The 25,606-nt window shown below is 36.4% G+C and overlaps 1 protein-coding gene across 1 annotated transcript; it reads right to left on the reverse strand.

Annotated features, from left to right (window-relative positions):
• Positions 1-7,293: 7,293 nt before the first annotated feature.
• On the reverse strand, positions 7,294-17,512 carry LOC143869532 (importin beta-like SAD2 homolog). The gene is made up of 4 exons (XM_077376276.1): positions 17,423-17,512; positions 11,644-11,793; positions 11,487-11,569; positions 7,294-7,372 (listed from the first exon to the last, which is right to left on the reverse strand). Exons 1-4 carry the CDS (start codon positions 17,510-17,512, stop codon positions 7,294-7,296), a joined length of 402 nt encoding a protein of 133 aa, XP_077232391.1.
• Between the last annotated feature and the right edge of the window lie 8,094 nt (positions 17,513-25,606).

Consider the following 25,606-nt stretch of genomic DNA (forward strand, 5'->3'; position numbering starts at 1 on the left):
TGTGCTCATCAGATTTCCCCATACTTAAACTTTGCTTCTCCTTAAGCAAACAAAAAGAAAATATACAAAAAAAAAAAAAAAAATCCTAAGTCACTTTCGTAAGAATCACGATTGCACTTAGCATTTGCAACAAGCCTTTAAATCCCTAGGTTACCCTAGTGGACGAGTTTTGTCTCGTGTGTGTTTGCTGTGAATATACACACAAAATTCTAAAAATAAACTTTTCTTTCCAAATCTCACTATAGAATAAAGCCAAAAAAATTCTAATCCTTTTTTCTTGATAAATTACTCAAAATAGAAGAACAAGAATACCCCCATACTTAAACTTTGCATCCTATCCCAAGTTGAAAAAAATTAGAAAAATATTTTAATTAGGGAATCCTCTTTTGAATTTGTCCTACTTTGCTCCTTTAAACTTGCCTCTAATGTAATCGTATCATAAAAGAAATTTGATTTTGAAACTTAATAGAAAAATTGCAATCTTATATGGTCGACCATCCTTTACACTTTTCCATTACTTTCTAAGAATAGAACTCATTTTTTGTAATCCTCTACTGCTTTTGGCGTGAATGACATCCAGGGCATGCACCAGACACCCAGGCTACTAAACACTATCCGACTAATCTTTGATTTGCATATGTCATAGACATTGATGCATATGAGTTCAGACTTTACCTTTGATTACGTGCAATGCTTTGATTTATTAAGCTTTCTAATTGACCCATGTATGTAGTTTTCAGTCAGTTGCTCTCAAGCCAGTTGGCTTTAAGGAACTAGGCGTAAAAACCCTTCAGACTTAATAGCTCAAGTCAAAAAGGCTACAAATCAAAACTATAATCAAGAAGCAAACTTTCTAAAAATCTTTATTTTGTTTCAACCTTTCTTTCCTTTTTATCCATATCATATAAAAAGCAAGTTTGTATTTCTATTTCTTATTCAAATCCTTTTAAAAGAAAGATTTCAAAAGAAAACAAAACTAAGAAAGGAAAGTACTCTATCTAATTTTTCAAATTCCAAAATTAAAATATCTACTAACGTTCTTTCTTAAAATAGGAAAACAACTTTCTTTCTAAGAATACCAAGTTCTTTCTAATTAGAGAGAAGGAAAGTTTCTAAAAGCTACCCACCATACTCGAATTATGCATTGTCCTCAATGCGTTAAAAATATAAAGAAAAATATGAGGACTAAAAATAGAAAGGAGGGTACGTACCGTATTTGTTTAGGCATGATTCGAAATAGGAATGGGCATTTACCTGAAGAATGTCCCAGCAACCACTGCCATAGAGATCTACATTGGGATGGAAGCATAATGTCTTGAATTTCACCTTTGGAGGCTCGATTGGATAATCAATGGGAAAGGAAACAGAGACCTTATAAGCCATTCCTTCTAGTGATTGTCCATTTTCCAACCATAGACGTTATACCCTACAGGGAAAGCAAACCCTTAAAAATCCAGAGACATCTAAAAAAAAATGTGGAAGAAATGAATATGAGTACTATACACACTTCTTTCAGAAGCAAGGGTTACAATATTAGGTATAAGGGGTGTTGACGAGAAATTTTGGCATGCTTCTTACCATTAAGGCCATTACCTCAGGTTGTAGTCCGTTCCATCATAGATGAACATAAAAAAGAAGACCATCAGAAACAAGAATAACAAAATAAAATCAACTGAAGTCTGACAAGACGAATGATAAAGTACCTTAGTAGTACCGCTTTAAATAACAAAAATGCATGCTTTTTCTACCCACAATTCACACATAAATGTGCTCATCAGATTTCCACATACTTAAACTTTGCTTCTCCTCAAGCAAACAAAAAGAAAATATAAAAAAAAAAAAAAAAAACAAAAAAAAAATCGTAACTCACTTTCGTAGGAATCACGATTGCACTTAGCATGTGCACCAAGCCTTTAAACCCCTAGGTTACCCTAGTGGACGAGTTTTGTCTCGTGTGTGTTTGCTGTCAATAAAGACACAAAATTCTAAAAATAAACTTTTCTTTCCAAATCTCACTATAGAATAAAGCCAAAAAAATTCTAATCCTTTTTCTTTGATAAATTACTCAAAATAGAAGAACCAGAATACCCACATACTTTAACTTTGCATCCTATCTGAAGTTGAAAAAAATTAGAAAAATATTTTAATCAGGGAATCCTCTTTTGAATTTGTCCTACTTTGCTCCTTTAAACATGCCTCTAATGTAATCGTACCATAAATGAAATTTGATTTTGAAACTTAATAGAAAAATTGCAATCTTATATGGTCCACCATCCTTTACACTTTTCCATTACTTTCTAAGAATAGAACTCAGTTTTTGTAATCCTCTACTGCTTTTGGCGTGAATGACATGCAGGGCATGCACCAGACACCCAGGCTACTAAACAATGTCCGACTAATCTTTGAATTGCATATCTCATAGACATTGATGCATATGAGTTCAAACTTTACCTTTGATTACGTGCAATGCTTTGATTTATTAAGCTTTCTAATTGACCCATGTATGGAGTTTTCAGTCAGTTGCTCTCAAGCCAGTTGGCTTTAAGGAACTAGGCGTAAAAATCCTTCAGACTTAACAGCTCAAGTCAAAAAGGCTACAAATCAAAACTATAATCAAGAAGCAAACTTTCTAAAAATCTTTCTTTTGTTTCAACCTTTCTTTCCTTTTTTTCCATACCATATAAAAAGCAAGTTTCTATTTCTATTTCTTATTCAAATCCTTTTAAAAGAAAGATTCCAAAAGAAAAACAAAACTAAGAAAGGAAAGTACTCTTTCTAATTTTTCAAATTCCAAAATTAAAATATCTACTAACTTTCTTTCTTAAAATAGGAAAATAACTTTCTTTCTAAGAATACCAAGTTCTTTCTAATTTGAGAGAAATACCAAAAACAAAAGGAAAAGAAACTTTCCAACTTTAAATTATAGAAAAGACTAGAGAAAGAAAGTTTCTAAAAGCTACCCCCATACTTGAATTATGTATTGTCCTCAATGCGTTAAAAATATAAAGAAAAATATGAGGACTAAAAATAGAAAGGAGGGTACGTACCGTATTTGTTTAGGCATGATTCGAAATAGGAATGGGCATTTACCTGAAGAATGTCCCAGCAACCACTGCCATACAGATCTACATTGGGATGGAAGCACAATGTCTTGAATTTCACCTTTGGAGGCTCGATTGGATAATCAATGGGATAGAAAACAGAGACCTTGTAAGCCATTCCTTCTGGTGATTGTCCATTTTCCAACCATAGACGTTATACCCTACAGGGAAAGCAAACCCTTTAGAATCCAGAGACATCTAAAAAAAATGTGGAATAAATGAATATGAGTACTATACACAATTCTTTCAGAAGCAAGGGTTACAATATTAGGTATAAGGGGTGTTGACGAGAAATTTTGGCATGCTTCTTACCATTAAGGCCATTACCTCAGGTTGTAGTCCGTTCCATCATAGATGAACATAAAAAAGAAGACCATCAGAAACAAGAATAACAAAATGAAATCAACTGAAGTCTGACAAGATGAATGATAAAGTACCTTAGTAGTACCGCTTTAAATAACAAAAATGCATGCTTTTCCTACCCACAATTCACACATAAATGTTCTCATCAGATTTCCCCATACTTAAACTTTGCTTCTCCTCAAGCAAACAAAAAGAAAATATAAAAAAAATAAATAAAAACAAAAAAAAAAATCGTAACTCACTTTCGTAGGAATCACGATTGCACTTAGCATGTGCAGCAAGCCTTTAAACCCCTAGGTTACCCTAGTGGACGAGTTTTGTCTCGTGTGTGTTTGCTGTCAATAAAGACACAAAATTCTAAAAATAAACTTTTCTTTCCAAATCTCACTATAGAATAAAGCCAAACAAATTCTAATCCTTTTTCTTTGATAAATTACTCAAAATAGAAGAACCAGAATACCCACATACTTTAACTTTGCATCCTAACCGAAGTTGAAAAAAATTAGAAAAATATTTTAATCAGGGAATCCTCTTTTGAATTTGTCCTACTTTGCTCCTTTAAACATGCCTCTAATGTAATCGTACCATAAATGAAATTTGATTTTGAAACTTAATAGAAAAATTGCAATCTTATATGGTCCACCATCCTTTACACTTTTCCATTACTTTCTAAGAATAGAACTCAGTTTTTGTAATCCTCTACTGCTTTTGGCGTGAATGACATGCAGGGCATGCACCAGACACCCAGGCTACTAAACAATGTCCGACTAATCTTTGAATTGCATATCTCATAGACATTGATGCATATGAGTTCAAACTTTACCTTTGATTACGTGCAATGCTTTGATTTATTAAGCTTTCTAATTGACCCATGTATGGAGTTTTCAGTCAGTTGCTCTCAAGCCAGTTGGCTTTAAGGAACTAGGCGTAAAAATCCTTCAGACTTAACAGCTCAAGTCAAAAAGGCTACAAATCAAAACTATAATCAAGAAGCAAACTTTCTAAAAATCTTTCTTTTGTTTCAACCTTTCTTTCCTTTTTTTCCATACCATATAAAAAGCAAGTTTCTATTTCTATTTCTTATTCAAATCCTTTTAAAAGAAAGATTCCAAAAGAAAAACAAAACTAAGAAAGGAAAGTACTCTTTCTAATTTTTCAAATTCCAAAATTAAAATATCTACTAACTTTCTTTCTTAAAATAGGAAAATAACTTTCTTTCTAAGAATACCAAGTTCTTTCTAATTTGAGAGAAATACCAAAAACAAAAGGAAAAGAAACTTTCCAACTTTAAATTATAGAAAAGACTAGAGAAAGAAAGTTTCTAAAAGCTACCCCCATACTTGAATTATGTATTGTCCTCAATGCGTTAAAAATATAAAGAAAAATATGAGGACTAAAAATAGAAAGGAGGGTACGTACCGTATTTGTTTAGGCATGATTCGAAATAGGAATGGGCATTTACCTGAAGAATGTCCCAGCAACCACTGCCATACAGATCTACATTGGGATGGAAGCACAATGTCTTGAATTTCACCTTTGGAGGCTCGATTGGATAATCAATGGGATAGAAAACAGAGACCTTGTAAGCCATTCCTTCTGGTGATTGTCTATTTTCCAACCATAGACGTTATACCCTACAGGGAAAGCAAACCCTTTAGAATCCAGAGACATCTAAAAAAAATGTGGAATAAATGAATATGAGTACTATACACAATTCTTTCAGAAGCAAGGGTTACAATATTAGGTATAAGGGGTGTTGACGAGAAATTTTGGCATGCTTCTTACCATTAAGGCCATTACCTCAGGTTGTAGTCCGTTCCATCATAGATGAACATAAAAAAGAAGACCATCAGAAACAAGAATAGCAAAATAAAATCGACTGAAGTCTGACAAGGCGAATGATAAAGTACCTTAGTAGTACCGCTTTAAATAACAAAAATGCATGCTTTTCCTACCCACAATTCACACATAAATGTTCTCATCAGATTTCCCCATACTTAAACTTTGCTTCTCCTCAAACAAACAAAAAGAAAATATACAAAAAGAAAAATAAAAACAAAAACAAAATCCTAACTCACTTTCGTAGGAATCACGATTGCACTTAGCATGTGCAGCAAGCCTTTAAACATCTATGTTACCCTAGTGGACGAGTTTTGTCTCGTGTGTGTTTGCTGTGAATATACACACAAAATTCTAAAAATAAACTTTTCTTTCCAAATCTCACATAGAATAAAGCCAAGAAAATTCTAATCCTTTTTCTTTGATAAATTATTCAAAATAGAAGAACAAGAATACCCCCATACTTAAACTTTGCATCCTATCCCAAGTTGACAAAAATTAGAAAAATATTTTAATCAGGGAATCTTCTTTTGAAGTTGTCCTACTTTGCTCCTTTAAACTTGCTTCTAATGTAATCGTATCATAAAAGAAATTTGATTTTGAAACTTAATAGAAAAATTGCAATCTTATATGGTCCACCATCCTTTACACTTTTCCATTACTTTCTAAGAATAGAACTCAGTTTTTGTAATCCTGTACTGCTTTTGGCGTGAATGACATGCAGGGCATGCACCAGACACCCAGGCTACTAAACAGTGTCCGACTAATCTTTGATTTGCATATGTCATAGACATTGATGCATATGAGTTTAAACTTTACCTTTGATTACGTGCAATGCTTTGATTTATTAAGCTTTCTAATTGACCCATGTATGGAGTTTTCAGTCAGTTGCTCTCAAGCCAGTTGGCTTTAAGGAACTAGGCATAAAAACCCTTCAGACTTAATAGCTCAAGTTAAAAAGGCTACAAATCAAAACTATAATCAAGAAGCAAACTTTCTAAAAATCATTCTTTCTTTCTTTTGTTTCATCCTTTCTTTCCTTTTTATCCATACCATATAAAAAGGAAGTTTCTATTTCTATTTCTTATTCAAATCCTTTTAAAAGAAAGATTCCAAAAGAAAACAAAACTAAGAAAGGAAACTACTCTTTCTAATTTTTCAAATTCCAAAATTAAAATATCTACTAACTTTCTTTCCTAAAATAGGAAAACAACTTTCTTTCTAAGAATACCAAGTTCTTTCTAATTTGAGAGAAATACCAAAACAAAAGGAAAAGAAACTTTCCAACTTTAAATTATAGAAAAGACTAGAGAAGGAAAGTTTCTAAAAGCTACCCCCCATACTTGAATTATGCATTGTCCTCAATGCGTTAAAAATATAAAGAAAAATATGAGGACTAAAAATAGAAAGGAGGGTACGTACCGTATTTGTTTAGGCATGATTCGAAATAGGAATGGGCATATACCTGAGGAATGTCTCAGCAAACACTGCCATAGAGATCTACATTGGGATGGAAGCACAATGTCTTGAATTTCACCTTTGGAGGCTCGATTGGATAATCAATGGGAAAGGAAACAGAGACCTTGTAAGCCATTCCTTCTAGTGATTGTCCCTTTCCAACCATAGACGTTATACCCTACAGGGAAAGCAAACCCTTTAGAATCCAGAGACATCTAAAAAAAATGTGTAAGAAATGAATATGAGTACTATACAGAATTTTTTCAGAAGCAAGGGTTACAATATTAGGTATAAGGGGTGTTGACGAGAAATTTTGGCATGCTTCTTGCCAGTAATCATGTCTATTTCCAAATTAAATTGAGGAGACTGATGATCAAACAATTGAAAAGGCATATCAGATACACAATCACCAACAAAATATAGCAGGAGAAATTTTCATTTGTAAATTTAATTGAGACATACTCGTATTTGCGAGAAAGAATCCTCAATACATATAAAGCTCCATATACTTGCTGATCTTGTAAATTGTGCTTTATCCATTGGAGAGGGTAGGCCATTGTTCTGGGTAATCAGCATGGATGATCGTTTTGAGGCACTCACCAAGCTGTGCTCTGTTCGATGCAAAGTAGATGTCAGACAGTTCCTCCCATATAATAGAAATTGGCAATCATCAAAAGGAATCCATTCAGTAAATGAGTTACAACAGAGAGAAGGCCCAATAAACATTTTTGCCTATGCCATTAGATGGCTAAGAGGCTCACACGGGGTCCCAAGGAGATTTGCCGCCTTATTCGATGAGATCCAGGATAGGATTGGGGCGGCATCAACTTCCTTTATTCATATTAGGCGGCCAGCTAATGGGGAGGCGGACATATTAGCTAGAAAGGGTGTTGCCCGGTAGAGCATGGAGCTCTTTGATTTCCTCCCTCCCTAGTCATAAGATTTGTATACATTTTCTCTTTTCTTACTCTTTCTATGATTTTGTACTTTTAGGGGACCTCCTCGGTCTCTGTTTTCTTTAATGAAATCACTTTAATCAACTCAACTCAACAAAGCCTTTGTCCCAAACTAGTTGGGATCGGCAATGAAATCTCTTTACCATTGAAAAAAAAAACATTTGCCTATGTGCAATGTGAAATGATACTAACAGATAGGAAAGGTTTGAATATGCAACTTTATTAAAATATGCAAACAAGAACCTAAAAAACTGTTCAGAATCTAAAAATATGCCAAGGGTTTTCCATGAGATGGGAAAGGAGAACTATTAGCCCCATACCACGTATGTACGTGATTGTCTAATGATGAGCAAGGAAGATCCATCTTTTTTGCTCAAAAGGGTTTATTGAACTCATAATTCATTGGATAAGTTTAATGAATGTCAAATAAGTATCATAAGAAAATTGATCCCGGTTGTTCAATCATCTGAAAAGCAGGGCCATTCTTTGATAAATTATCACTATTATTCTAAAAAAAACCCTCCAATAAATGACTTTGTTTAATCAGTATGGAGTAAACTAAAAAGATTGAATCGATGATTACTTTCAGCAAAAAAGACCCAATGTCAAGTCCTAACATCAAGTTATATCACTACAACAGCACCAAAACTACATCTACAAGTGGATCACCTTGTTTGTATCTCCAGAAATTCGAAGAAAAAAAAAGGATGTCCCCAGTTACATCTAGCATATATTACAAATTACATTCCCTAGAAGTGTGCAAGATATCAGACATAAGGAACCACGCATTTTATACTTCCAATGCCAGCCCTAGAGATGCTCGACAATCATCCACGAGGAAGAATAAGAAGTCAAAGAGGAGAGCAAGAACTTAAGGTCCAATAATCATAAAAGGATCTTATGTTTAAAATTGGAGAGGTTTAAGATGGGCCCCACCCATGTCCATACAGCACGAGCTGTGGTAGTTTGGTCTTAAAGTGATTTCTGGTGACCCCTTTGTAGGATCATGGCGCTAACAACTATCCCAAAACCAATTGGTGATGGGAAAGGCACAACCATTATCTTCATTGAGTAGCACCATCGCGGCGCGGGGCCACGTTAATCAAACCATCCTTGACCATGCCCTCCAAGCCCAAGGGGCATTTGCTGGCCCCCATAAGCCAACACTCTCCACCACCACCACCACCACCACCACCACCCCACCCCCGGCGATGACCCTGGGAGTCTCGAACCCGCGACCTTGCTCTGATACCACCTGTAGGATCGTAGCGCTACCAACTATCTCAAAACCAATTGGTGATGGGAAAGGAGCAAGCATTATCTTTATTGAGTAGCACCATCGCGACGTCGGGGCCAGGTTGATCAAACCCCCCTTGGTCATCCCCTTCGAGCCCAAGGGGCATTGGTAGCCCCCATAAGCCAACGCCCCTCTATACAATTAGCAGTAGAACATGTTTTTTAACAGTTTTAGGGGTATATTTATTTATTGAAGTAAGTCCTTTTAAGTGGTTTTAATAACCCACAAATTTTCACAAACCTGGGGATGTGCAAGTTAAATTTCACACATGTTTGTCTAAATCTATGTTAGGTTAGTTCTTAGACAAAATGCTGAGGAAGGCCCAATTCCCCATGAAAATAAAGGCCCCCCTCCGGCGCCTTCATTTTGATTTTCAGAACTGCCCCAAAGGCCCTACGCAAGCATATTCCAAACTAGGCCCCTCGACCGCCTCCATTTTGATTTTCAGAATCATTCCAAATAAGCTTCCCAAAGCCTCCACCATCGACTAAGCCTTAGCAAGTAGGGGGTGCCTAAAAATCTTACCCAAACGAACTTCGCCACAACGTGGTAAGCCTAGTTCCACAGTTCCAACTCCATAAGATGTTTGCCAAATGCCCGACCTCCTAATCTGAGAATACCAGTAGCTTGCGTCTCTGATTTGAACCAAAACAATACTTCATTCCGATTCAGTTGCTTTGGTTTGGGGAGGATAGGAATACTTCAGAACCAGCGAGCCCAATCATGGATTTCATCCACCTCCCATGTCTCCTTTCTCACCTTTCCGATGAGGCACAATTTCAAAATCACTACCCTCTCTTCCACTTCCATCCCCGGTATGGTAATGGTAACAGTGTGATGGTTTCCTTCCTCAAAAATAGAAACCAGGCCACTTTTCAGCAAACCATCTTGATATCGATACCCTGGATCTTCAATGCCTTCCTCGCATCATTCCCATGATATGGCTTGTATCAATACCACATAAATTCCACTCCTTTCATGAAGGCATGGTAACCAAATTCTTTACACAGCCAGTCTCCAGGTAACACCTTGAACCTGGCTAGGAGGGGATTTAGGAACAACTTTCTTCTCTCTTTCTCTGTTCCTAGATGCTATTTTCCCCAACTTCATTGTGGCAGTTCCATTCTTTACAACAATCACGTTCACCCCCTGACCACCATTCAGAAGACCTACCTTCATTCTCTCCGTACCCATCATTTTCTTTAATTACAGCCCGCCAGAGAGCCCCACGCTATGACGGTAACACTCCTCCAACAATAAAGCCTGCAAAGCTTCAAGAGTCGAATACCCAGCCTGGATCAAATCAGTGAACAGGCTGACACAACTACTGAGATTCCTCCCGCAAATATACCAACACCCAGCCATCTCACTAGCATTGGAAGCAAGACGCCCTTTTTTGCTCACCTAAGTTTCTACACAGATGATCACTAGAGACTCTTCAACCCAAGAAGTGCGCAAGAGAGTTGGTGATTTTTTTTTTTTTGAGGGACCTCAACTGTGTCAAACTCATAAATTAGTGGATCGTTTTCTGAGTTGCTCTTGAGTTTGGATGTAACTGCAGATGTATGGAAAGGACCTCCAAATAGGGAAAGGAGAGAAGGGCAGAACTGATATTTGGGATCTATTCTTTCAACCAAAGGGGGATTGGTGGGAGGCCATCAAAAGATTCAATTCACTTCAGCTTACATTGGACTAGCTAGTATAACAACAGTGAATGAGACATGGGTTTTCGATAACTACACCCCAACCTACAATTTAAATTGAATGGGACATCTCAAACAATTAGATAGTTGAAGAAACACACTTCAACACTTTGGCCGATGTACTCTAACTTCACGAAATTAGTCACCTCCCCCATAACAATTCATTTTTCATATATAACAAGCATCCAAATTATAGAGTTGATAATAAATTTTGCTCCACATAACACCTATGACCTTTCAATGTGAGATCTTCCACAGAAATCGCTTTTGGTTTCATAACTTTCACTTAAAAAATGAAAGGACAAAAGGTAGTTCACATAGATTTAGGTAAAACAGGAAGTTGTGAAATTCAGGACCAAAAAATAGAAATTAGAAGCAGACATAAAATCCAAAAATATTTAGGATAAAAGGGAAGCTTAAAAGGCAAATAGAAATATTGAACAGGGCCATAATTTCGTATTTGTACAAAAAAAACAAAGAATCAACAGATATAGAGAAGTATGCAGGCAATGTAATCCCTTAGGCCCCGTTCGTTTAAGATTATGCCTACCGATTGCGAGTCCAAAACCAATTATTGGACTCAAATTTACGTTTAATTTTGAGTCCAATAATTGGTTCTGTACTCACAATCGATTGTCATAATCTCAAACGAACAGGACCGTAGTGATGCAGCCTAAGGAGATAATTGATCAACCAGAATTAGCAATTATGATCACAAATTTCCAATCACGACGCTAAATATGTTGCTGAAGGCCACTCGTTGATGTACCTCAACAAAGGGGGAATTTGAACAATGAATCGAAGAAGATTGTTCCTGACCATGTCTTTGTCAGTAGTTGAAATCTTGTGTTGCTCATCTATAGTAATTAGATACAACAACTGTTAAAATCACATACGGAGAATAAATTGATTGAACTTTCACTTACTGATATAGACATACCAGGCTCATGAGGCGACCAATTTTTAGCCACAAAGTTTTTGAAATGAATACTGGCCACTTGACGTATAGCCATGTCACGGTTACCATCTACAATGATCTGCAACAGCCTTACCAAATGTTGCGGAGTATACTGGAACTGGGAAAAAATAGCAAAACATGTTGAATTGTGATGTGGAGTATACTGGAACTGAGAAAAAATAGCAAAGCATCTTGAATTATGAAAAATAAAATAAAAATATGAGCACTCCGAAAAAGAGCTGATGAGTATCAAGATTCAATTAAGATATTTTTTAGCGTACAAATATAACATGTAAGAATTAAGACAACAGTGAACAATCTCAGATTTATCAAGAAATCATTTAGTAAAATGAATAAGAACGAAATCAACAGCAGTTCAATCTAAGAACACGTAATAAGCTGGACTCAGATCCCACATAACTCGAAGCTTACAAATTACGCACTAACTAAATCAATCCAAATAAAAGAGACCCTTTAAATGAATCTACCACAAAACAACCTTTTTAGAATCAACAGATGTGAAATTGATAATGCCATAGACTAACTAATATAAGCTAATTGCTGCAATCAATCCAAATAAATAAACCCACAACGTATTTGTTAGAATACATCAGATCTTGACCGTTTGATCAGGTGTGTGGAAGATTAGAAAGTTTAGATAGATTAGCAACTAAGCTAGATTTAATAGATAGGATTTCTAAGTGTTCTACATAAACACTCATTAGGGCTAATTGTAGTGTATCCAAGATTAGTGGAACAAATCTATAATTTATCAATATCAACTCTTCTTCACCAAACAAACTACAGCTAACATTTAACTTTAATCAGAAAATCGATACATATTGTAAAAAAACACTTAGACCTAGATTGCTAAACAATCATCCAACAAAAATTCATATGGAAAAGATTGTAAGTTGTTAAAATAGAATATACTTGTGGACCCCGATCCAAGAGAGGCGGGGGACGAGCCCCACACAAACAGTCTCAGGATCATCCACGTGAATGGAGAGCTCTACCAAGGAACTCTCGAAAGAAGAATGCCTCTCGCAGCATGAGTGGCGATAAAAGGTGAGATACCTCTCGATTCGGGGACTGGCCCAGATTCGAGGCGTACCTTAAACAAAGAAGAGTCGCCATCCAAGGAAGTGGGCCAAGGATCCCATACTATGCTCTGTTGCAACAGATAACCAGAGATTATGAAAGAAAGGTTCGTGCCTGGTTACGAATTCGGAAGGTCCAAAGAGCACCTCATCCGCCCAAGTGCAAACACCTGGTCTCTTATGCCATTTACTTAATAATTTTGAAGAGTTTTGGGCGAAAGTCATATGAAATGGGAACGAATATCTCCAAGAAGACGTCTATCTAATTATGCATGTCTCGGAGATGATTAATAAGCACACAGAAAAAGAAATGAAAGAAGTGTCACCTGAGAATAACTAGGTTATGAATGTCATACCTAATTGGTGTCTAAATTCTGGTGTGCAAACACAAGCATGCTACAGCTAAAGGTATAGGATCTGTACATGAAAGTAAGAAAACACAGCAAAACACACAAATCAACTCTATATATGACTGGACAAGATGAATCCTAAAACTCTAATGCGACTTGACTCGGACCAAGATGGCCGTCCATCCTAGCTGCTCTACGTATCCCGGCCTAGGGAAAAATCGGAGTCAACATAGTTCGATGACCTATTCTAAACTATGATGCCTAACCATCTAGAACCGCTATCCTAGACTCGATCCACTAGACTCGACTGATTTTTAAAGCTTTTTGTACGATTGCTTAAGTTCAGGTGAATTGTAATTTTTAGGACTCTCTATATGCCCTAACTAATGCAAGTTGGTTACCCTTAAGCTACTGCAGGTGGGCCATACATCCTATGTGTAACTAGGTTGTGCATCCTAAAGAAAACCGCGGGCTGACTATATGCATCCTAGTCTAGCCATCAGTTCGACTAAATGTCTAACCGATCGACTCGAGGCCTCCTAACTCTAGGGACACTCACACGACAGGACACACCATATCAATATAAATCAGGACAGACTCCTAACTCTAAAACACCTCAAACAACTAGGACGGACTCCTAACTCTAGAGGGAATAAAATTTTGAAAAGGTTTTGAAGATTTTTGTATTTTTGAGAAGATTTGAAATGTTTATTTTTAAAGGTTTGGCTGGACCTGGGATAAAGATCCCAAGCTGCACTACGTACCCTGTGGAGAGGGATCAAGCCAACGTAGTTCGGAACAGACTTTCCTAACTACTTTTAAAAGACTCAAGATTTTTGAGATTTTTGGTTTTTGAAATGTTTTTTATGTTTTTTGACACAAGAGGACAAATTCCTATCATCATAAGGGGAGGACAGACTCCTGATATCCCGCAAAGGTTGGACAGCATCCTATGCTTTGCGGGGGAATGAACAGAATAACAACTCTGCAAGGGTTGGACAGCATCCTATACCTTGCAGGAGCGGATAAAGATCACACGATTTGATGAGAGGTTAGAAAGAATCTTAACTCCTATGATGATAGGACTGACTCCTGAAACTGAAAGACTGACTCCTAACACAAAAGGACAGACTCCTATGCTAATGACTCTGAGAAGGGCTCTAATGAGACATGACATGTCTCCTAAAACAAAAGGATAAGTAGGGCCAATGAGACAAAGCCTGTCTCCAAAAGGTTTGATTTTCTACCGAGACATAGCATGTCTCCTAAAAGAGGGCTCTAGATAACTCTTTCATCGCCCTTGCAATGAGAGGACAAATTATAAGGGTTTCTAAACACTGAGTAAGTCTAAAAATAAGAGGGGAGTGCTACTTGGACCGAGCAAGTCACCTAAAAATGGGCTTGGGCTAACGCCTTCATCGCCCTTATGATAGGGAAGATGATAAGCTACTGGACAAGATAACTTCCTAAATTAAAGGACAATACCCTAGGAAACGATCCTATGGATATGAAGAATATGCCCTTAAGAAAGAGATCCCTTTATCTGTAAAATCTTAAGACGGGAAAAGATAGGGTTGGCTCATGAAACACTCCGTTATCACTAAATCTCAATGCTGAAATAAACTCTGAAGCCGAAGGCAAGAATGAAAACGAAGGAAACCCTCAAATCCAATATAGAGATCCCGAAAAGGGAAAGAAAAGATGAAAGGAAATGGAGTTACCGCTTTGATGTACCAGTTCTATATGAAACAAAATCAATTCAAGTAAGATGGAAAACTACTACCCTGATCGACTTATTCCACAATGAACACAGTCAATTAAACCCAAATGCTGTCTTATTTTCTCAGTGGAATATATAACCACTCATGAACTGCCCGAATTAGTTAATTCAATAAGAAATAAAATCAACTTGGTTCAATCTAGAAATAATGTTGATCTTACATAGCCTGTAAAGCAATTATCTTGACAATACTGATCATGAGAGTAGACAACTCATTGGAATTATAATCTTGAATTATAATAAAAAATAAAGCTTGAACTTATGTACAAAACTACGAAATCTAGATGAGACTAGCATTTAAGAATTTACCCCATGTTTCCCATTGAACCCTTACAAACTCTGAAATTAACACAGAATAAACTACAAAGAGGAGGATATTTGTCTTTAAACACCAAAGGAATAATAGGACTCTACATTCTAGTATGTACCACTCCCGAGTTCATCTTATTTTATTCTTGTCCTGAGCCATTACTGTCGTTAAGAAATTAACGAATCAAGAAAAAGAAAGAGAGAGAAAAAATGTTGTCAACATTAGCACACAGAGGATCCAATATCAAGACATCTTAACCCTTAATACCTGGGATCTCTAAAAGAGATACGACAACTTCTAAAGAAACCTCAACAACCTGATTGAAAATAATTGGGGATTGCTTAACATGCAAGGGTGAAGCACAATTCAATATGTATGGAGTTAATAATGCATGACTGAATGGGAATTGGAACATTGATAGCCATATATTGAACAGCAGGGTCATTTCAGCTATAGCCGCAACAAACAACAGGATCAATTTAGAGCTAATACGAATGACAGAGAATGGATGCATTAGTATCATTTCTCTTGTCCAAAACATAATAACAACCTTCATGCATAGAAATTTTGAGAATCTTATTGTTATATAAACTAAAAAAAACTGATTGTACCAGAAATCTGTAGTAGCAAATTGTAATAAAAGTTTTGTATATATAGCCACCTGCTAATTGAATCCCTAAAGTTAATGAAAGGAAATCCCAATTCAATTGTAAACACAGCAACACATGGATCAAAACATCATAAACACAGAACTTTGATGGATCTGTAAAAAAAAAAAAAAAAAAATTTGTAAACCATCAATAGCAATAACCATTTAAAGAATCCGTAGGTCAAACTAGAAATCCATACCTACTGGGAATTGTTGATTTCTTTGTTTTCTGCTGATTGAGATTTTCTCAGGAAATGAACAAAAAATAATGGTTGCACGGTCAGATTGATGCCGAATTCCAACAAGATTCTCTCCGGAGAAGATGAAAGCTCTCCTTTGCTCGGCCAATTTTCTCCCTCTCTGTCCGAATTTCTATTCTCTCTATTGATCTCTCCCTCTCTACAATTTTCCTATGAAAATTTTTAAAAAACTGTTCTAATGCCTTGGATCTCTAGAATCTAAAGAATCATAGACTTTAAAAGATTTCAAAGAAAGAAAAAAATTGGCAATGGCAAAAGAGTAACCGGATTCCATTAGAAATTGCCGGAATCAATGAAGGTTAGGGCTAGAGATCATAGATCTAAGGTCTAGGAGCATAGATCTAGGGTTTAAAGCTTTGGGATCTGACGTTTGTAAGTCGAACATAGGATAGATCTAACAAAAGAGCAGCTGGCCAGAGGAGAAATGTTGGCCGGAGGATTGCCGGAGACAATCGGAGCATGATCGGAAAAAAATAAAATAAATGGAAGAGCCAAGGTTAGGGTGTCGAATGAGGAATTAGGGCTTGGGATTTGGAGATGATAGGGTTTGAGATGGAATAACACAAGAGAAACAATTAGAAAATCAAAACGTCTGATCAAAGAAGAACCTGGCTGCAAAATTGCCGGAATCCGATCAGATCTTGGCCGGTGAAGGAAAAATTTGATCGGAGAATACGGGTTTTGGATCGGAAATTTGGAGAGAAACTCTCTCTCTCTCTCTTGCTCTCAGTAAAAAAAGGGAGAAAGAAAGGGATTAATCGGTTGGAGCTTGGCCGGAGTCCAACCGATGATCGATCGGAGAAGACGAAGATGGATCTCGCTCTCTCTCTCGGATTTTTCTTTTTTTTTCTTTTTTTTCTTTTTTTTTGTTTTGAAAAAGACTTAAAAACTCATATTTATAGAGAAATCTGGGGTGTTGATATCAGCACTGCTGAATTTGATAAGCGTGCGGTTTTGCGCGATGTTTTGATGAGTGCGCGACACAATCGTGTCCCATTCGGATAAAAAAAACGCACCATTCCAGAATAAATTCGCCCCCCTCTCAGGATAACACACCCCCCTTTTATGTTTTACACTGCGGTCCTCTCTCGACTCGTTCGCTAGGCAAACGCGCTCGGATTTTGACGAAATTTTATGGGGACCTAGCTGGGACTCTAAGCTACCTTGGGACGAAATTTGGGGTCCTAAAGCATTGGTTTGATATGGTTTTACTCAATCATGAAGGGTTTAGGGTACGGTCAAAATGGGGTGTCTACAATACTGAGTCAGAAATAGAGGAAAAAAACCCTAAAAATCACCTGATTGAGGCTCTCCTCTGCCGCTTTTTGCTCCTCCGGATGAGGACTAAGTGCGGCTTGAAGAACAACAGCAAGGCTCGGTAGATCCATGATCCCAAAAAAAAAACCCTAAAAATCAGGTTGCAGTGAATAGAGAATCAGATTAAGAAGTCGGAGAGAACAGATGAATGAAATTATATGATGAGGATTTTAATCAAAATCGAAGCCCTTTCGGTGTATAAATAGCGAGAAGGTGAGGGAGAGAGACGGAGAGGGGGGGGCGCGAGAGAGGAAAGAGGGGAGGGGTGGTATTTAAGGTTAGGGTTAAGGGAGGGTTTAGACCAGCACAAGTTGACTCAACACAGACCTATCCAGAGACTCGAACCATTGGTAGTCGGTTCAAAGACTAGTTAAAAGAAAAGGGAAATCTCTGTACAGGAGAGATCCAACCAATTACCCGTAGGAGTCAAACAATGTTTTGATCGGATGGTCTGATCAAGAGCATATGTGGCAGTTGAAAACTTTGTAAGCCTAAGGGTTCCCCATGGGTTCATTCAATCATCTTGTTTTGATAATTAACAAACGCAAATTGATTAGTCATTTATGGATTAATTGTTTGCCTTGAGTGTTGTACTATACACAGGGAATTCACATGTCAATCCATGCTAGCACACACCATTGATGGCCTAAGCTTGAAGATGAACCAAACAAAGGACAAAGGAGCTAGAGCATATTTGGACAAACCATACCTTGGAGGATCAACCAAGGAGAAGTTCCACACAACCATCTCAAAGCATTGAACAAGCAAAGGAAGATCAATGAAGGCCAAAGCTTGTGGATCAACAACTTGCAAATGAGCTTGAACCAAATGGTGGCATCATCCTTTGAAGGTGTCAAGCAAAGAAGCTCAACCTTGAAGATCCCAAAGCAAGCCATGCACTCAAAGAAAAGATCAAGCAATGGCTACCTCAAGAGTTCATTCAAGAGAGTGGTAAAAAGGGTAGATTGTATCACCTATCTCTCTTGTGTTTTCTCTTATCAAGGCACACCTTAAAACCCCTAAAACTATGTTTTTCAAAGAGACTAACACACCCTTTAAGGACTTAAATGGATAAGTGAATGGCCATGGTGGTGTACCAACATGTTGGGACCCATATGGCATTCAACACAAGAATGAACAAAACAGAGTTCCGAAGCAACAACCTGGACCAGCAACTAAATCCTATCAAAACGTACTTAAAACATTTTCAAATATTTTTGAAAATAGTTTTAACAGATAGCTCTCATTTTTCTCATATCCGTAGAGTATAAGAACATCGAAATCCGACGAGAAATGAGGGAGATACGATTTTTTCAAATGAAACAGTGTTTGCTGGAAATCCAGTCTCGGAACTCCGATAATTGTTCTCGGAGCTCCGAGAAATGCACCAGATTCTAAAATTAAAAGCTCTGTTTGAATTCTCGGAACTCCGAGAATTTGCTCGGAACTCCGAGAATTTGCTCGGAACTCCGAGAAATTTCTCGGAACTCCGAGAAATGTTTTTCTTCAAAAAAATATAGCCGTTAGGGTGCAACGGCTAGTTGAATTTTTGACCAAGTTTTGACTGTTTTACCCTCCAAACGGTCACATGGAGTTGGGACTCTATATATACCCATTCAAGGGTCCAAAATATATGAGGAACATTGTCCAACTCTAATAAACCCTAGAAATCCATTTGTGAATCATTTTTGGGTTAATCTCTCACCAATCCTTCATTGTGCCTTGACTTTGGGAAAATCCACTTGAGATTGGTTAGGTTTAAACTTGTTTATCTTTGAGAGCATCCTTGGAGCTACAACTTGTAATCAAGCCTAGTAAGAGGCTAATACTTCTTCTTCTTCTTTATTCGATTGGTGGCAAGGGCATCCGTAGTTTTTAATTCCCTTGGGAGAAAGCGCTTAGAACTCGGCGGAGAAGGAGAGTCATTGTAAAGGTGGAAGGGCATCCTTATCTAATTCCCTTGGAGTGTAAAAGCCTCGGAGCCGGGCGTCGTGGAGGTCTCAATAGTGGAAATCCTCAAGTGCGACCTTGAGTAGAGTGGAGTAGGCCGTTTGCCGAACCACTATAAATCTTTGTGTCACTTGTGTGGTTGGTATTTCTCTCACTCCCTCTCACTCTCTTATTTGATTATTTGTGCTTAGAATTGAGTGAGTAGTTAGCATTGATAATCAACATAAAAATCTTAACCTTGCTAATTAGGCTATTAAAATTACCTAATTAAGTTTGCTAATCAACAAGAGTTTTGAACTTATATTAATTTGTAATATTGTTTAACTTCAACTCTTTCAAACTTAATTAAACAAGGGATAAGTCTTGGGTGAAATTTTAAGAAAAGTTTTTAAAAGGTAAAGATTTTATAAACATCCTATTCACCCCCCCTCTAGGTTGCCAAACCAAGTCACTACTTGGATTTCAATTGGTATCAGAGCTTGGGCTCTTGATGAAGACCCTAACCGGTTAAGAGTTGAACGATCTAGTTTTTTGGCAACTTAAAAGATGGGATCTAGACTACCTATTTTGGATGGTTCGGATTATGAATCATGGTTGATCCATATGAAGACATACTTAAAAGGTCTAAATAAAGATATGATAAAGATAATTGAAAATAGTTTTGTTTTAAATGTTAAATCTAAAAAATCAAATGATTATGATAAAAAATTATCTTTACTAAATACAAAAGCCATAATTGCAATATGTTGTGCATTACCACCTAACATTTATGAAAAAGTATCCTCTTGTAAAAATGCTAAAAATGTTTTGGACTCCATTGAAAATCTTCAAAATCAAAACATGTGCTTAATGGGATTATCAAATGAAGGCCCCTTGGATAATGCCGAATTCACATTTGAAGAACTTGTTGAAAATGTCGAAGAATTACATAAGAAACTTGAGGATCAACTAGCTAAGAATTCAAACTTGAAAAATAATTTAGCTAGTATTCACAAGTAGTTTAGGTCACTAGAAATAGACCATGCACATCTTAGTGAAGAAAATGAAATGTTTGAAAATAATTTTATCGAACTAAGTAAAACCATTAAATCACTAAGAGAAGAAAATCAACTCCTTAAAGAAGAAGAAGATAAAATCAAGAATTCCTCATCTCTTGAAACAAATAACTTCAAAATGGAAATCAATGATTTGAAAATCAAGAATGAGAAACTTGAGTTGGAAAATTACAAACTACAAGAAAGTGTAAAACATAATTGCCATCATGACCATTCTTGTAGATCATCATGTCCATCCCGTTCATCTACCTACTCATATATGTCTTGTGATTTTTGTGGTAGATTTGGACATTACAAATCTAAATGCATGTTTAGATTTGTAACAAATAGTAAGTTTGTTTGGGTTAGAAAAGATACATCAACTAGAACAAACTTGCTTCGAACCAACATGGTTTGGGTTCCAAAATCTCCTACTTAAATCACATCATATGATTAGTAGATTAGGGGATGTGCTTAAATGTTAGATCATTTTAAAATGTTCTTTAGATACCATATGCTATTCTTGTTTGATTCACATGTATCCATGTTTGTGCTTTAATGAGAAATCATTTTGTTATAATTCAAAGTCTTTATGCTTGAAACTTAGTTTTTCCAAGGCTTTGATATCTTGCACTAAAATGTTATATCTATTGGAAAAGGTTCCCTAGATATTCTATTTTTGATATCTAGTTGATATGTGTTTCATGATCACATCATTTGTGACGAAACAACCTATAGATACAATATACTTATATTGTTTGACTAGTATGTATCTATATGTATTTTTGCTAAGTGCACACACTATGACTTAAATCTTATTGCACTTAGAATATGTCATTCATCCACATGACAACCACAATAGAGCATTCAATGCGAAAACTATAAATTGATCCTTATAGAATATACAACAACATCTCTTGCCCTTATGTTCAAATTGTACTCACAAGTATATCATCATATTTGAACATTATTTCGGTAGTTGCTAGAAGCTAGGTTGTACGATCTATCACATCTCTCTAGCAAAACCAAAAAGAGAAGAAACCCATAGGTTTAAAGACTTGAACTTACATAAAAAAATTTTGGCAATCAAATAGTTTTTGAGTCAAAGTTGTGAATATGCCAAAATATTATTCTTTAAACTCTATTTATAATATGTAGGGAAGTTGAAACATGAATCTAGATTCAATGTATGACTTGATATGAAAATATCATAGGAATCTAGAATCATATTTGGGCAGTTACTCACTTGAGTAAAATTGAAATTCACTATGGTGGTTGTATACATTAGATTGTGATGGGAACATGTGTCTCCCACACTTTTTTGGTTTTTCAATAGGGCTTATGCACCTTGTGCCCAATGCCTTGTCATTTTACATGTGGTTGTGGATGTAGAGGTAATGTTTGGACTATGCACATTATGTGTCATGCCCTTTGTGTCCAAACATGGTAGATTATCCATGGAAATCTTGATGATCATATCTTTCTCATAAGGTATACTCTCACCTTCATGAATCATGGATGTTTCTCTAAGACATGGTATTTTATTGACCATTCTCACTATGTCTTAGTCCTATAGAATTGAACTCAAATTGGTATATATATATTCTATAGTTATCACCCCTTGTTTGATAATATCTACACGTATGAGATGTTACACCATTAATCTTAAAAGTCACTCAATTGGTGCCCTTAGCCTTCTTAGATTCTAAGAGGGAGATGGTACATTCACCTTAATTAAAATATCTAACAAATTGGCCTTGTGACAACATCTCAAACATGAATAGGTATACATTTATATGTGATCTCCCTAGCTAGTTATGTATGTTACATACTTAAGGAAGTAAAGCGTGAATTTGAAAATATGATATCACATTTAGGGGGAGCATGAGCCAAAGATTGAAAATCTTTTGTGCTATGCATGTTTATCATGATGAGCTAAACTGTGTCTATCATTTTATCATGATAAACCGACACTTGAAGAGTAAGTGTCATTGTAGCCCAAGGGTTGAGTCTAACATGTTATATTTTGGAAAATATATCCAAAAACCTTTGGAGTCTATGCAAGGACATCCCTTCGGATTCATGCATTGCATGACTCATTTTCAAAGGGGGAGCTTAGTATAATAAGATTTTGTCCTAAATGGCTTATCATATGATATTAAATGTGTATATCATTATGCATATGATAAGTACACTCATTTGGAGCATTGTTGCTCCATATGGATTATGATCGGGCTTGTCTTGTGTTTTACAAGTGAAGTTGAAGACAAGAAGCCCATTGCCTAGGTCTTAGTGACATATTCTTCTAGGCTTTTTGACTTATCTTGGATGGTCTAATATGATATCATCTATTCCAAGAATAAGTTTTGGTGGCCAAGTATTCCATTGTCATATCTTTGGCCTATTATGTCATGTCATGCCTTAAATCTTACGTTTATCTAAGGCCAATGACAAATACTAAGGGAGAGAGCTAATTGTTGCTATCTTTATGTTTATATGGATCATTGTAAGATACTTACACTATCCATTCAAGCATTTTCCCACTAATTATGCTAAAAATTGCATATCATTAGATTTTTTTTTTTAAAAAAAAAAGGGGGGGGGGCTTATCATGCTAAACTTTAAACTTGCTTGTTTTCTTTCATGATAAGTCAAATATAAGCTTTAACTTGCTAATCTATTATTATATTACGGGTCATAGGGTAGAATTATATTGGATTTATATATTTACTAAGATATATCCTAAGAATGTGTACTAAAATTAGAATGCCAATATACTTTGGATTTCAATTTGGATTATACTTTGATTTAATTGGTAACTCATGATAAGTTGTTAGGGGGAGCATCATATTCTCATTGAATATCTTTTATGCTTTATGTAATTGTGCTTAAACGCTTAATCCTTCCTTTTTGCTAATGCCAAAAGAGGGAGAATTTGTATAATTGATTAGATCCATTATCATTTGCATTCTTGTATTATAACTTGTTAAATATAACTCATGCATATGTTGAGGGGGAGTAGTAATGATTAAATTGTCTATCTAATCCTCATAAGAGGTTCCTCCCACCTGTCTAATCAATTTGGTTTGTCATCAACAAAAAGGGGGAGATTGTAAGCCCAAGGGTTCCCCATGGGTTCATTCAATCATCTTGTTTTGATGATTAACAAACGCAAATTGATTAGTCGTTTATGGATTAATTGTTTGCCTTGAGTGTTGTGCTATACACAGGGAATTCACATGTCAATCCATGCTAGCACACACCATTGATGGCCTAAGCTTGAAGATGAACCAAACAAAGGACAAAGGAGCTAGAGCATATTTGGACAAACCATACCTTGGAGGATCAACCAAGGAGAAGTTCCACACAACCATCTCAAAGCATTGAACAAGCAAAGGAAGATCAATGAAGGCCAAAGCTTGTGGATCAACAACTTGCAAATGAGCTTGAACCAAATGGTGGCATCATCCTTTGAAGGTGTCAAGCAAAGAAGCTCAACCTTGAAGATCCCAAAGCAAGCCATGCACTCAAAGAAAAGATCAAGCAATGGCTACCTCAAGAGTTCATTCAAGAGAGTGGTAAAAAGGGTAGATTGTATCACCTATCTCTCTTGTGTTTTCTCTTATCAAGGCACATCTTAAAACCCCTAAAACTATGTTTTTCAAAGAGACTAACACACCCTTTAAGGACTTAAATGGATAAGTGAATGGCCATGGTGGTGTACCAACATGTTGGGACCCATATGGCATTCAACACAAGAATGAACAAAACAGAGTTCCGAAGCAACAACCTGGACCAGCAACTAAATCCTATCAAAACGTACTTAAAACATTTTCAAATATTTTTGAAAATAGTTTTAACAGATAGCTCTCATTTTTCTCATATCCGTAGAGTATAAGAACATCGAAATCCGACGAGAAATGAGGGAGATACGATTTTTTCAAATGAAACAGTGTTTGCTGGAAATCCAGTCTCGGAACTCCGATAATTGTTCTCGGAGCTCCGAGCTCGGAACTCCGAGAACATTCTCGGAGCTCCGAGAAATGCACCAGATTCTAAAATTAAAAGCTCTGTTTGAATTCTCGGAACTCCGAGAATTTGCTCGGAACTCCGAGAAATTTCTCGGAACTCCGAGAAATGTTTTTCTTCAAAAAAATATAGCTGTTGGGGTGCAACGGCTAGTTGAATTTTTGACCCAGTTTTGACTGTTTTACCCCCCAAACGGTCACATGGAGTTGGGACTCTATATATACCCATTCAAGGGTCCAAAATATATGAGGAACATTGTCCAACTCTAATAAACCCTAGAAATCCATTTGTGAATCATTTTTGGGTTAATCTCTCACCAATCCTTCATTGTGCCTTGACTTTGGGAAAATCCACTTGAGATTGGTTAGGTTTAAACTTGTTTATCTTTGAGAGCATCCTTGGAGCTACAACTTGTAATCAAGCCTAGTAAGAGGCTAATACTTCTTCTTCTTCTTTATTCGATCGGTGGCAAGGGCATCCGTAGTTTTTAATTCCCTTGGGAGAAAGCTCTTAGAACTCGGCGGAGAAGGAGAGTCATTGTAAAGGTGGAAGGGCATCTTTATCTAATTCCCTTGGAGTGTAAAAGCCTCGGAGCCGGGCGTCGTGGAGGTCTCAATAGTGGAAATCCTCAAGTGCGACCTTGAGTAGAGTGGAGTAGGCCGTTTGCCGAACCACTATAAATCTTTGTGTCACTTGTGTGGTTGGTATTTCTCTCACTCCCTCTCACTCTCTTATTTGATTATTTGTGCTTAGAATTGAGTGAGTAGTTAGCATTGATAATCAACATAAAAATCTTAACCTTGCTAATTAGGCTATTAAAATTACCTAATTAAGTTTGCTAATCAACAAGGGTTTTGAACTTATATTAATTTGTAATATTGTTTAACTTCAACTCTTTCAAACTTAATTAAACAAGGGATAAGTCTTGGGTGAAATTGTAAGAAAAGTTTTTAAAAGGTAAAGATTTTATAAACATCCTATTCACCCCCCCTCTAGGTTGCCAAACCAAGTCACTACTTGGATTTCAATTGGTATCAGAGCTTGGGCTCTTGATGAAGACCCTAACCGGTTAAGAGTTGAACGATCTAGTTTTTTGGCAACTTAAAAGATGGGATCTAGACTACCTATTTTGGATGGTTCGGATTATGAATC

Source organism: Tasmannia lanceolata, unplaced genomic scaffold (assembly GCF_043159265.1).
Source record: "Tasmannia lanceolata isolate RefF3 unplaced genomic scaffold, GAP_Taslan_0.1 ptg001306l, whole genome shotgun sequence".
Classification (NCBI taxonomy): domain Eukaryota; kingdom Viridiplantae; phylum Streptophyta; class Magnoliopsida; order Canellales; family Winteraceae; genus Tasmannia; species Tasmannia lanceolata.